The sequence below is a fragment of the Tachyglossus aculeatus genome, chromosome 18 (assembly GCF_015852505.1).
Source record: "Tachyglossus aculeatus isolate mTacAcu1 chromosome 18, mTacAcu1.pri, whole genome shotgun sequence".
Classification (NCBI taxonomy): domain Eukaryota; kingdom Metazoa; phylum Chordata; class Mammalia; order Monotremata; family Tachyglossidae; genus Tachyglossus; species Tachyglossus aculeatus.
The window spans coordinates 19,417,227-19,431,982 of record NC_052083.1 but is presented as its reverse complement, the minus strand read 5'-3'; the positions used below and the strand labels follow the sequence as shown (position 1 = coordinate 19,431,982).

The window sequence follows — 14,756 nt, the reverse complement described above, 5'->3', positions numbered from 1 at the left end:
GGGCATTCCAGGCCCGGGGGAGGACGTGGGCCGGGGGTCGATGGCGGGACAGGCGAGAGCGAGGTACAGTGAGGAGATTAGTGGTGGAGGAGCGGAGGGTGCGGGCTGGGCAGTAGAAGGAGAGAAGGGAGGTGAGGTAGGAGGGGGCGAGGTGATGGACAGCCTTGAAGCCCAGGGTGAGGAGTTTCTGCTTGATGCGCAGATTGATCGGTAGCCATTGGAGGTTTTTGAGGAGGGGAGTAATATGTCCAGAGCGTTTCTGGACAAAGATAATCCGGGCAGCAGCATGAAGTATGGATTGAAGTGGAGAGAGACACGAGGATGGGAGATCAGAGAGAAGGCTAGTGCAGTAGTCCAGACGGGATAGGATGAGAGCTTGAATGAGCAGGGTAGCGGTTTGGATGGAGAGGAAAGGGCGGATCTTGGCAATGTTGCGGAGCTGAGACCGGCAGGTTTTGGTGACGGCTTGGATGTGAGGGGTGAATGAGAGAGCGGAGTCGAGGATGACACCAAGGTTGCGGGCTTGTGAGACGGGAAGGAGGGTAGTGCCGTCAACAGAGATGGGAAAGTCAGGGAGAGGACAAGGTTTGGGAGGGAAGACAAGGAGCTCAGTCTTCGACATGTTGAGCTTTAGGTGGCGGGCGGACATCCAGATGGAGATGTCCTGAAGGCAGGAGGAGATGCGAGCCTGGAGGGAGGGGGAGAGAGCAGGGGCAGAGATGGAGATCTGGGTGTCATCAGCGTAGAGATGATAGTTGAAGCCGTGGGAGCGAATGAGGTCACCAAGGGAGTGAGTGTAGATTGAGAACAGAAGGGGACCAAGCACTGAACCTTGGGGAACCCCCACAGTAAGAGGATGGGAGGGGGAGGAGGAGCCTGCAAAAGAGACTGAGAAAGGATGCCAATTTGTACTTCCCAAGCGCTTAGTACAGTGCTCTGCACATAGTAAGCGCTCAATAAATACGATTGATTGATTGATTGATTGATTTGGAGTCCGAGGTCATGGGTTCATATCCCGGCTCCGCCAACTGTCAGCTGTGTGACTTTGGGCAAGTCACTTAACTTCTCTGGGCCTCAGTTACCTCATCTGGAAAATGGGGATGAAGACTGTGAGCCCCCAGTGGGACAACCTGATCACCTTGTATCCTCCCCAGTGCTTAGAACAGTGCTTTGCACTTAGTAAGCGCTTAATAAATGCCATTATTATTATTATTATTATTATTATTATTATTATTAAGTGGTGCAGCTGGGATTAGAACCCTGATCCTGGTCCTGAGCCCGGCTCTGCCTCTTCCCTGCTGCATAACCTTGGGCAAGTCACTTAACTTCTCCGTGCCTCAGTTTCCTCATCTTTAAAATGGGGATTCAGTGCCTGTCCTTCCTCCCACCTAGACTGTGAACCCCATCTGAGACTGGGTCCAAACTGATTACAGCAATGATGGCATTTGTTAGGCGCTTACTATGTGCGAAGCACTGTTCTAAGCGCTGAGGGGGATACAAGGTGATCAGGTGGTCCCACAGGGGGCTCACAGTCTTAATCCCCATTTTACAGATGAGAGAACTGAGGCACAGGGAAGTTAGAATGGTGCTTTGCACATAATAAGTGCTTAGCAAATGCCATTATTATTATTATTATTATTATTATTATTAAGTGCTTGCCCAGAGTCACACAGCTGACGAGCGGCGGAGCCAGGATTAGAACCCATGACCCCTGGCTCCCAAGCCCGGGCTCTTTCCACTGAGCCACGCTGCTTCTCTACATACCCGAGCGCATAATATAGTGCTTGACACATAGTAAGTACAGAACACACATTATTATTATTATTGTTATTATCATTACTTAACCAAATCCCCCGAATTCTTCGTAATTATGAAGGCCAGGCTACCTCATGGCTACCGGTGAAAGGACACTTCCAGTTGTGAGTAAGCTAAGACTTGTCAAGCGCTTAGTACAGTGCTCTGCACACAGTGAGCGCGCAATAAATACGATTGAATGAATGAGAAGCTGGGTCCAAAGTATCACCCAAGAATTAGGTCGTGCTAATGAGGAAAGGCATTTCAAATGAATGAAATCCTCCTATGAACCTTTCTCAGAATATGTTTTAATTTGCAAGAAAATGAGAGAGTGAGAGGCTATTTGTAATAATAATAATAATAATAATAATGGCATTTATTAAGTGCTTATTTTGTGCAAAGCACTGTTCTAAGCACTGGGGAGTCTACAAGCTGATCAGATTGTCCCACGCGGGGGCTTACAGGTTTCATCCCCGTTTTCCATTCATTCAGTCATATTTATTGAGCGCTTACTGTGTGCAGAGCACTGTACTAAGCGCTTGGGAAGTACAAGTTTCCAGAGGAGGTAACTGAGGCACAGAGAAGTGAGGCGACTTGCCCAAAGTCACACAGCTGACAACTGATTTGTATGGAGAAGGCAGATCAGATTAGACAGATTAGACTGTGAGCCCACTGTTGGGTAGGGACTGTCTCTATATGTTGCCAATTTGTACTTCCCAAGCGCTTAGTACAGTGCTCTGCACATAGTAAGCACTCAATAAATATGATTGATGATGATGATGATGATCAAAAAAGCAAGACTGTTGTGGTGTCTTCCTTAGTTCTGCCATTTTGTTAACTGGCATTTGTTAATTCAATCGTATTTACTGAGCACCTACTGTGTGCAGAGCACTGTACTAAGCGCTTGGGAAGTACTAGTTTCCAGAGGAGGTAACTGAGGCACAGAGAAGTGAAGCGACTTGCCCAAAGTCACACAGCTGACAATTGATTTGTATGGAGAAGGCAGATCAAAAAAGCAAGACTCTTGTGGTGTCTTCCTTAGTTCTGCCATTTTGTTAATTGGCATTTGTTCATTCAATCGTATTTATTGAGCACCTACTGTGTGCAGAGCACTGTACTAAGCGCTTGGGAAGTACAAGTTTCCAGAGGAGGTAACTGAGGCACAGAGAAGTGAGGCGACTTGCCCAAAGTCACGCAGCTGACAATTGATTTGTATGGAGAAGGCAGATCAAAAAAGCAAGAATCTTGTGGTGTCTTCCTTAGTTCTGCCATTTTATTAATGGCATTTGTTCATTCAATCGTATTTATTGAGCGCCTACTGTGTGCAGAGCACTGTACTAAGCGCTTGGGAAGTACAAGTTGGCAACATATAGAGACGGTCCCTACCCAATGGTGGGCTCACAGTTAAGCCACTTGTTAAGTCATTCGTTAAGATTGCATAGCACACGGGAAGCACGGGAGTGATTAGTGATTAGTGATTAGTAGTAGTGATTAGTATTAATCCCCATTTTACAGATGAGATAGCCGAGGCCCAGAAAAGTTAAGTGACTAGGCTAAGGTCATGCAGACGTCTAGATTAGAACCCTGATCCTTCCCCGTCCACTAAGCCATGGTGCCTCTCCTGTTATTGTTTAGTTTTGAACCAAGCCTATCGAATTGATAAAAGCCCCAGCTTTTATAAGTCAAAGATCTAATTCACATTTATGAAGATGAATAAGTTAATGAGCCTTATTCGTCTTTTCATTTCACATCCATTCACCCTTCCCGTAATCCCTCTTTGGACTTGGTAAATACTGGAAAAGAAATGTTCTTTTACCCCGCCTAAAGTCAAATATCTCTGGATGAGCGCCTCTGTGTAATTATTCCTGGGAAGGTGGGGAGGATGAATTGCCATCCTTCTTTTCTCCCAATCCCTGATGAATCAATCAACATGTTTACTGGGCATTTATTTTATTTTATTATGCTGTTTACTGGGTGTGACTTTGGGCAAGTCACTTAACTTCTCTGGTCCTCAGTGACCTCATCTGTAAAATGGGGATTAAGACTGTGAGCCCCCCGTGGGGCAACCTGATCACCTTGTAACCTCCCCAGCGCTTAGAACAGTGCTTTGCACATAGTAAGCGCTTAATAAATGCCATTATTATTATTATTATTATTATTATTATTATTATTATCATTATTATTTACTGTGTGCAGAGCACTGAACTAAGCACTTGGGAGAGCACAGTATAATTGAGTTTGTGGACACATTCTCTGCCCACAACAAGCTTACAGTCTTCGGGGCGATACAGATCGTTAATATAAATAAATTCTGATTTTGTGCTGTGGGTCTGAGGGAGGGGTGAACAGATGGTGAAAATCCAAGAAAGGAGGGGAAGAAGAAGAAAAGAGCGCTTAGTTGGGGAAACCCTTTGGGATGAAATGTGATTTTAATAAAGCTTTGAAGATGGGGAGAGCGATGTGATCAGCCGTTGGCTACGAAGAGGGAGGGAATTCCAGGCCAGAGGCAGGATTCATTCAATCGTATTTATGGCGCGCTTATTGTGTGCAGAGCACTGTACTAAGCGCTTGATATGGGTAAGAGGTCAGTGGTGAGATTAACGAGATCAAGATACAGTGAGCAGGTTGGCGTTAGAAAGCGAGGAGTTCGTGCTTGATGTTTATATTTCTATAATTCTATTTATTCTGATGGCATTGACGCCTGTCTACTTGCTTTGTTTTGTTGCCTGTCTCCCCCTTCTAGACCGTGAGCCCGTTGTTGGGAAGGGATTGTCTCTATCTGTTGCCGAATTGTACTTTCCAAGCGCTTAGTACAGTGCCCTGCACACAGTAAGCGCTCAATAAATACGATTGAATGAATGAATGAATGAATGATAGGAAATCTGGGTGGTAAAGTAGGCCAGGAGTCTGCCCTGGTACCCATAAAGAACATGCTAGGATATAATAAGAATGACGGCATTTATTAAGCGCTTACTATGTGCAAAACACTGTTCTAAGCGCTGGGGAGGTTACAGGGCGATCAGGTTGTCCCACGGGGGGGCTCACAGTCTTCATCCCCATTTTACAGATGAGGGGACTAAGGCACCGAGAAGTGAAATGACTTGCCCCAAATCACCCAGTGCTCTGCACACAGTAAGCGCTCAATAAATACGATTGAATGAATGAATTGGTGGAGGCGGGATTTGAACCCACGACCTCTGACTCCAAAGCCCGGGCTCTTTCCACTGAGTCACGCTGCTTCTCTAGTATATTTCCCAGGATCTCTAGTCCTTCCCGACATCAGTCAATCCAAAGTATTTTATCCAGGGGCTACTGTGTTCTATACCTTGAGATTAAGTTGCCCCTCTGCCCCGACATCATCATATTAATGATAATTTTGGTATTAGTAAGTACTTAACAATGTGCCATACACTCTGCTAAGCGCTGGGGTAGATACAATACAATCAGATGACCCACAGGCCCCATTCCACATCTAGCTCACACTCCAAGTGGGAGGGATAACCAGAAATTCATCCCACCTGTGCAAATAAGGAAACTGAGGCACAGAGAAGAGGTGAGGTGCCCAAGGTCACATAGCAGACAAGTGGCAGGGTCTTGTACATATTTACTATTCTATTTATTTAATTCTTTAATTCTATTTGTTCGGACGACTTGCCACCTGTCCACGTATTTTGTTTTGTTGTCCGTCTCCCCCCTTCTAGACCGTGAGCCCGTTGTTGGGTAGGGACCATCTCTATATGTTGCCGAATTGTACTTCCCAAGCGCTTAGTACAGTGCTCTGCACACAGTGAGCGCTCAATAAATACCATTGAATGAATGAATGAATGAAAAGTGAGTGAGAGCGAGTTCCCCTGTCCTCAAAAAAGTTTACAAACCAGTGTGTGAGATAGACACAAAAGAATTTAAAGGTAGAAGAGAGCGGAGAGATGGGTAGCTTAAGAAAGTGCTTAAGAAATAGAATAAAATAATGATAGTATTATTGTTGTGAGCCCCACGTGGGACAACCTGATCACCTTGTAACCTCAAAAGTGCTTAGAGCAGTGCTTTGCACAAAGTAAGCGCCTAACAAATGCCGTTATTATTATTATTATTATTATTATTATTATTATTAGGCCAGGCTGCTTCTCTACGGTATGTGAATTGTTACGATCAAAGGTGCTGCGAGTGGCTGCGAGACCATAAATGCTGAGTGGAAGTTATCCCGGACGATACCACCACCTTCCCGGGCCCAAAAGTTGGGGAATTCATCATCTTCCGAAATCTCTCAGCTTCACATTGTAAGCGCATAACAAATACCAGAAGATCAGTTTTTGGGCCATGCCATTTCCCAGATCTTTCTAGCCAAACAGCCACCTCTCTAGTTCAAGCTCTTATAGCGGACCGAGGTAGAGAAGCAGCGTGGCTCAGTGGAAAGAGTCGGGGGTCATGGGTTCAAATCCCGGCTCCGCCCATTGTCAGCTGTGGGACTTTGGGCAAGTCAACTTCTCTGGGCCTCAGTTACCTCATCTGGAAAATGGAGATTAAGACTGGGAGTCCCATGTGGGACAACCTGATCACCTTGAATCCTCCCCAGCGCTTAGAACAGTGCTTTGCACATAGAAAGCGCTTAATAAATGCCATCATTATTATCATTATTATTGTATTGGCCCCCTTACGGGTGCTCTTGACTTCAGTCCTGATTCCATGCAGTTGCCTGGATAATCTTCCTGAAGCATTGCTTTGGCACGCTTCTCTCCATTCCTCTAAACCGTCCAGTGTTTCCTCATTTGCTTCTGCATCGAGCAGAACTTTGGCTAATGGTCTCGAGAAAGGCTGAGCCAAGCAAAAATGATTCTCCGTGGAGAATTGAAATTCTCCTTCAGGAGGAACACAGGATTTTAGTTATTATTCACACATGACAGACTGAACTTCCCTCTCAGGAGGAACACACACTTACGAGTCGCTCGCACGATAGCCCCTGACCCCGAACGCTTCCCAATCGGAGGAATCCACTTAGGCGTTACTTGCGTGTGATGAAGCGATTAGCCCCCGGTCACAAGCGCTTCCCACTGGGGAGGAATTCACTTAAATGTTCTCGCACGTGGTGAAGCATCTACCTCCCCTGCACGAATGCATCCCTTTTGGGAGGAATCGCTTATGCGTTACATGCACGTGGCAAATCGCCCCAGCTTCTCCGGCTCCACAGATGTTCACTCACCTGTCCCACACTTCCTCACGTGGTGCAGGCAGAGCGGGCGTCCCATGCTCTGGGCAGAGGGGACACGTAGACAGCTGCTAAAAGGCTCGATTCGCTGTCAGAGGTAGCAGGTATTTAATGTCAGAGGTGGCAGGTATTTTTCACCTGTCCTTCGGGCTGTTCGAGCTTCCCGTTTCCGCTTCTCCGATCTCTGTCCCCTTATTTCGTTGGCGAGGGGCCGAGGGAAACCTGCTGTATTCCTGGCCTGGCGTGTCTATCTAGCAGTTTCAGCTGCAAGGACCCTCCTCCTACCCCCCAACTGTGCTTCTGAGTTCCGCTTTTCTGGCTTGGGTAGCCACGAGATAGCGTTTGACCTTGAGACGGTGCATATTCACCTTGGAACAGCGAGTCACTTCATTTATCTGTATCTCCATTTCCTCTACTGTGAAATGGGGATTCAATTCCTGTTCTCCCTCCTGGCCTATACTGTGACCTCCATACGGGACAGGAACTGTAGCCAATAAAATGAACTTGTTCTTATCCTGGCGCTTAAAACAGTGCTTTTCGCCTAGTAAGAGCTTAACAAATACCTTAAAAAAAGTGCCTGATGATGATGGTATTTGTTAAGCGCTTACTACGTGCAAGGCACTGTTCTAAGCACCGGGGAGGTTACAAGGTGATCAGGTTGTCCCACGGGGGGCTCATAGTTTTCATCCCATTTTGCAGATGAGGTAACTGAGGCCCAGAGAAGTGACTTGCCGAAAGTCACACAGCTGACAGTTGGCAGAGCCGGGATTTGAACCCATGACCTCTGACTCCAAAGCCCGGGCTCTTTCCACTGAGCCACGCTGCTTCAGCGGTTAGGGTGGAGAGGGAAGGATGGACTTTATCGATGTCGTGAAGGGTGAACTGACAGGGTTTGGTGACAGGTTGAATATGTGGATTGACTGAGATGTGAGTCGATGATGATGATGATGATGATAATGGCATTTGTTAAGCGCTTATTTTGTGCCAGGCACTGTACTAAGCGCTGGGGCGGATACCAGCAAATCGAAGTGGACACAGCCCCTGTCCCATCTGGGGCTCACAGTTTCAATCCCCATTTTCCAGATGAGGTAACTGAGGCACAGCGAGTGAAGTGACTCACCCACGGTCACACAGCGGACAACTGGTGGAGCCGGGATTAGAACCCATGACCTTCTGACTCTTGGGCCTGTGCTCTAGCCACTCTGCCGCGCTGCTTCTCGATAATGCACAGGTTATTGGCTTGGGAGACAAGAAGGATGGTTATTTTGTTAATGATGTTCATCAAGCTTTAATTCTATTTGTTCTGTCGATTTGACACCCGTCCACACGTTTTGTTTCGTTATCCGTCTCCCCCTTCTAGACTGTGAGCCCGTTGGTGGGTAGGGACCGTCTCTATATGTTGCCGACTTGCATTTCCCAAGCGATTAGTACAGTGCTCTGCACACAGTAAGCGCTCAATAAATGCGACTGAATGAATGAAAGAATGGTGTTGTCTACAGAGACAGAAAAGTCGTGGAGAAGATAAGGTTCGGGGGAGAAGATGGGAAGTTCTGTTTAGGACATGTTAAGTTTGAGGTGTCACTGGGACATCCAAGAAGAGATGCCCTGAAGCCAGGAGGAAATAGGGGATTGAAGAGAAGACATAGAAAGCTGACCAAATCTCTATAGGTCCCCTGTGGGCTGCGAAAAGTTTGATAATGTCAACCTGGTCAAATAATAATAATAATAATAATAATAATGTTGGTATTTGTTAAGCACTTACTATGTGCCAAATACTGTTCTAAGAGCTGGGTAGATACGAGGTAATCAGGTTGTCCCACGTGGGGCTCACAGTCTTCATATATGTTGCCAACTTGTACTTCCCAAGCGCTTAGTACAGTGCTCTGCACACAGTAAGCGCTCAATAAATACGATTGAATGAATGAATGAATGAATCCCCATTTTACAGATGAGGGAACCGAGGCCCAGAGAAGTTAAGTGACGCTAGCAGATGTAATGAAAGTTGGAGGATTACCTGGGCAAGTCAAATTAAAAACAGGAGCCCTGGTGATTACTGTGCCAAAACACTTTTATGAAGCTACATGTTTTTATTAGGTGTCCATCATCTGTTTAAAGTAACAATACAGGAAAGAAAGGTTATTTTATAACCCAAACGACCCCTTCGTGGCTAGCTCAGCCATCTTCACTTTCTCAAGTTTCTAGGACACTTCTGGAATCCCAGCCTCACTCCTATGTCTCCCATTCTCCCCCCAGTCCCGTCTGTTCATTTTGTAACTTTCCTGTTTCGTTTGCCGTGGAGGCTCCAACATGGCGGCCTTCAGTGTCAGCACTTCATAAATGCCATTATTATTATTATTATTAATATCATTAATATTAATATTCTTGCCTCTACCACCACACCCCTTCAGCACTCAATAGCCTTCACTGCCAAAGTGCCACACAACCAGAGCATCCTAAGCCTGGGGGGAGCAGGTGGCCACCATGAAGGAGGAGTACGAGTGGGGCAGGGCTAGAAGGAGACCCTCTCTCGGCCCCCCGACTTTGTAGCCATGAAAAATGGGATTGTAGGAGGGCTTGGGTTAGCAGAGGTGGCAACGGGGTCTGCGGGAGCCATGGAGTCCATTATGTTGGAGCTGCGGAGGGGGAAATGTGAGGCGTGGACTGAATTTAAAAATTCTGAAAATGGAGATGAAGACTGTGAGCCCCCCGCGGGACAACCTGATCACCTTGTAACCTCCCCAGCGCTTAGAACAGTGCTTCGCACATAGTAAGTGCTTAATAATGCCATTATTACTATTATTATTATTACGAGTTCAAATCCCGGCTCCGCCACTTGTCAGCGGTGTGGCTTTGGGCAAGTCACTTCACTTCCCTGGGCCTCAGTTCCCTCATCTGGAAAATGGAGATGAAGACTTTGAGGGCTTGGGATTGCAGAGGTGGCAACGGGGTCTGCGGGAGCAATGGAGTCCATTATGTTGGAGCTGCGGAGGGGGAAATGTGAGGTGTGGAGTGAATTTTGTGTGGAGAAAAGGCAAGGGGCAGGATTAGAGTGAGAGCAAGGGGGGAAACTCCAGCTGCAGAAATAATAATAATAATAATAATAACAATAATAATAATAATAATAACAATAATATAGTATTATAATATATTATATATTATATTATCATATATTATATTATATTATATTGTATTATTATATTATACTATATTATATTGTTATATAGTATTATAATATATTAAATTATTCTATATCATATGTTATGTATTGTTATATTATATTATAATGTAGAATATAATGATATAATATGATATTGTAATATAATAATAATATAATATAATATAAAAATAATAATAGCAATAATAATAATAATGATGACGGCATGGTAAGCGCTCAATAAATATGATTGATGATGATGATTTGTTATGTGCTTACTATTTGCCCAGCATAGTTCTAAGAGCTGGGGGCATACAATGATAATAATAAAAATGATGGTATTTGTTAAGCGCTTACTATGTGCAAAGCACTGTTCTAAGTGCTGGGGAGGTTACAAGGACATGTTAAGTTTCAGGTGGCACTGGGACATCCAAGAAGAGATGCCCTGAAGCCAGGAGGAAATAGGGGATTGAAGAGAAGAGATAGAAAGCCGACCAAATCTCTGCAGGTCCCATGCGGGGTGCTAGAATTTTGATAATGTCAACCTGGTCATATAATAATAATAATAATAATAACAATAATAATAATAATAATAATAATTAATAATAATGTTAGTATTTGTTAAGCACTTACTATGTGCCAAGCACTGTTCTAAGTGCTGGTGAGGTTATAAGGTGATCAGGTTGCCCCATCGGGGGCTCACAGTTTTAATCCCCATTTTCCAGACGAGGTAACTGAGGCCCAGAGAAGTTAAGTGACTCCCCCAAAGTCACCCAGCTGACAGTTGGCAGAGCCGGGATATTGAACCCGTGACCTCTGCCTCCAAAGCCCGGGCTCTTTCCACCGAGCCACGCTGCTTGTCCGACATGGGGCTCACAGTCGTAATCCCCATTTTCCAGATGAGGGAACCGAGGCCCAGAGAAGTGAAGTGACTTGCCCGGAGTCACACAGCTGACAGTTGGCGGAGCCGGGATTAGAACCCACGACCTCTGAATCCCAAGCCCGGGCTCCGTCCTCTGAGCCGCACGCTTACTATTCACTAAGCACTGTTCTAACAGTTGAAAAGGGGTCAGAGACGTAATTTGGGGATTTCCTAAGGCAGAAAAAGTCTATTTTCTGACCTCTAGCTTGTTCGACCTCTCTCAGGGTCGCACCTGGTGAGTTTCCGGTACTCTACCGGTCACGACTACAGGAGGGAGCGTCAAGTATCCCATTCCTGGTTTGGGCAGTGACTAGTAAGTGGAAGGCGATCTGCTAAAAATCAAAATTCCCCTGTGCCGGGCAGCAGTGCCATGGAAGAGGGTCAAAGGTGGAGACTCATTTAATGTGCAGAAGGAGACAACGATAAACCACTTCCGCATTTTCACCGAGAAAACACTATGGATTCGGTCCAGAGCGAAATGGGACATTCTGGAAAAGATTTTTCCATGGCCTTGGACATGGCTTGACAGCCTAAGACGACAACAAGCTTGTTTGAGGAGCAACGGAAGGATAACGATCTGCGATGAATTGATAACGTCTCCCGTAATCTATTTTAGATCGGTAGCAGAGGCCACGGAAGTCGACCTCAACATGCGAGTGGGTTTGCACACGGGACGGGTCCTGTGCGGTGTGCTGGGCCTTCGAAAATGGCAATACGATGTCTGGTCGAATGACGTGACGCTCGCCAACGTAATGGAAGCCGGAGGATTACCTGGGTAAGTCGTGTGAAGAACGAACTGTGGTCATCAATGTGTTGAAGCATCTTTCTTTCAAGAAGGCGTGGATTTTTAATAATAACAATAATGATGGCATTTAGTATGTGCTTACTACGTGCAAAGCACTGTTCTGAGCACTCGGGAGGTTACAAGGTGAGAGGTTGTCTCACGGGGGGCTCACAGTCTTCATCCCCATTTTCCAGATGAGGCCCAGAGAAGTGAAGTGACTTGCCCAAAGTCACACCGCTGTCAAGTGGCGGAGCCGGGATTTGAACTCATAATAATAATAATAACGATGATGGCATTTATTAAGCGCTTACTATGTGCAAAGCACTGTTCTAAGCACTGGGGAGGTTACAAGGTGATCAGGTTGTCTCACGGGGGGCTCACAGTCTTCATCCCCATTTTCTAGATGAGGGAACTGAGGCCCAGAGAAGTGAAGTGACTTGCCCAAAGTCATACCGCTGACAAGTGGTGGAGCCGGGATTTGAACTCATAATAATAATAATAACGATAATGGCATTTATTAAGCGCTAACTTTGTGCAAAGCACTGTTCTGAGCGCTGGGGAGGTTACAAGGTGATCAGGTCGTCCCACGGGGGGCTCACAGTCTTCATCCCCATTTTCCAGATGAGGGAATTGAGGCCCAGAGAAGTGAAGTGACTTGCCCAAAGTCATACCGCTGACAAGTGGCGGAGCCGGGATTTGAACTCATAATAATAATAATAATAATAATGGCATTTATTAAGCACTTACTATGTACAAAGCACTGTTCTAAGTGCTGGGGAGGTTACAAGGTGATCAGGTTGTCCCACGGGGGGCTGACAGTCTTCATCCCCATTTTCCAGATGAGGGACCTGAGGCCCAGATAAGTGAAGTGACTTGCCCAAAATCACACCACTGACAAGTGGCGGAGGCAGAATTTGAACTCATGACCTCTGGCTCCAAAGCCCGGACTTTTTCCACTAAGCCACGCTGCTTCGTCTATTTAGATTAGGGATATGGTGACCAAAAGTTATTTTGTGAGGACTGTGAAGACCACTAGCCTTAAAACACTCCATCAACTCTATCCCACTTACGTATCCACACTCTTCCAAAACCTACCTCCTCACTCTCTTTCTCGTCATTCCTGCCTCCAATCCGTTTTCTCCTGGCTTATTCATTCATTCAGTCGGATTTATTGAGCGCTTACTGTGTGCAGAGCACTGTACTAAGCGCCTGTCTCGTCCTGCAAATCCACTAGGCTGCAGAGAAAGAACGAGACTCAAAGCCCTTCTGAAATCTCATCTTTTGAAGCAGACCTTCCCTAATTATTTTTTTGAAGCAGCGTGGCTCACTGGAAAGACCCCGGGCTTTGGAGTCAGAGGTCATGGGTTCAAATCCTGGCTCCGCCAATTGTCGGCTGTGTGACTTTGGGCAAGTCACTTCACTTCTCTGGGCCTCAGTTCCCTCATCTGGAAAATGGGGATTAAGACTGTGAGTGCCCCGTGGGACAACCTGATCACCTTGTAACCTCCCCAGCGCTTAGAACAGTGCTTTGCACATAGTAAGCACTTAATAAATGCCATCATTATTATTATTATTCCTCGCTCCAGGTTATAGCCACCTCCTTCCACTCCAGCATTCCTGTGCCAATTACACACTGATACGCCCAAAGTACTTTGGTGCATATCAATTTACATGCTATCCTATTTAAGCTCTTATTCATGTACTCATCTATTTCTTCTTTCTCTTTTAATTTTGTGTCTGCATCCCCCTCTGCTCAATAAATGTGGTGATTAGCTAATAATAATGATAATAATATTTATAATGTCAGTGATAATAGTAAGTGTGGTATTTTTGAAGTGATTACAATGTACCAAGAACTCTAATAAGCTCTGGGGTAATAATGATAATGATAATGATGTGGCGGATATAGCCACACTGCTTCTCTACATTCATTCATTCAATCGTATTTATTGAGCGCTCACTGCGTGCAGAGCACTGTACTAAGCGCTTGGGAAGTACAAGTTGGCAACATATAGAGACGGTCCCTACCCAACAGTGGGCTCAGAGTCTAGAAGGGAAACATCGTGCCCAACGTGGGGCTCGAACCCACAACCCTGATATTAAGAGTCTCACGTTCTACTGACTGAGCTAGCCGGGCAGCCTTGAGACTTTCAAAATGGATATTGATAAAGTGTTGTTCAGTATTCACAGAGGAGGCTTGATTTTCAGGTAAAAAGCAGTTTCAGGTACAAGAAAACTTCCAAATACATCAAGTTGTGCGGTATAAATGAGTATGTCTAATTTTCATTTTCCCCTTTAATAGTAAATGCTGCAAGATCAGATCTGAAATCTCCCCCATCCTTTCAATGGCTTATTCTTTTTCAATTGCTTAATATAGTTTCCTCCAAGGCAAATTTGTGGGATTTCTAATGGATGGACACACGCAGACACACACACACTCTACACATGAATCCAGCCGTCTCTCTGGTAACAAATGCCTCTATTTGTTCTTTGTTAGCCTTTTCCTGCTGATGAAAAAGCAGCTCACTAAGAGCAAGCTGTTCATGTCTGAGGACATACCAGATGTTCACCTGAGTTTCCCTGGGTATCATTAATTTATAATAATAATAATAATAATAATAATAATAATGATGGCATTTGTTAAACACTTACTATGTGCAAAGCACTGTTCTAAGTGCTGGTGCTCACAGTCTTAATTTGTTTTTAAGAGAACAAACAGCCCAGGAATTCAACTCCAAAGTGAATCTCCCCCTACTCCCCACTTCCATCTCCTCGCTTTCCACTATTTCCCCACATTGTGTTCCTGAAATACCTGACGTCGCGGTGACATTCGCCGCACCGTAGGGCGAAACACACTACACACTACACACTACATGCTTCCTTTCGAGGTAAGCTACTC

At 45.4% G+C, this 14,756-nt stretch overlaps 1 protein-coding gene and 1 non-coding gene across 2 annotated transcripts in view; one reads left to right on the top strand and one right to left on the bottom strand.

Moving 5' to 3' along the window:
• Nucleotides 1-14,756, top strand: part of ADCY1 (adenylate cyclase 1) — a 424,494-nt gene that overhangs the window by 253,884 nt on the left and 155,854 nt on the right. Inside the window, exon 6 of the mRNA XM_038760089.1 lies at nt 11,690-11,848. Coding sequence (XP_038616017.1) covers nt 11,690-11,848 — 159 coding nt within the window. The remainder of the gene's footprint in view (nt 1-11,689; nt 11,849-14,756) is intronic.
• On the bottom strand, nt 13,922-13,994 carry TRNAK-CUU. Its single transcript has one exon. It is a non-coding gene; the product is annotated as a tRNA-Lys (tRNA).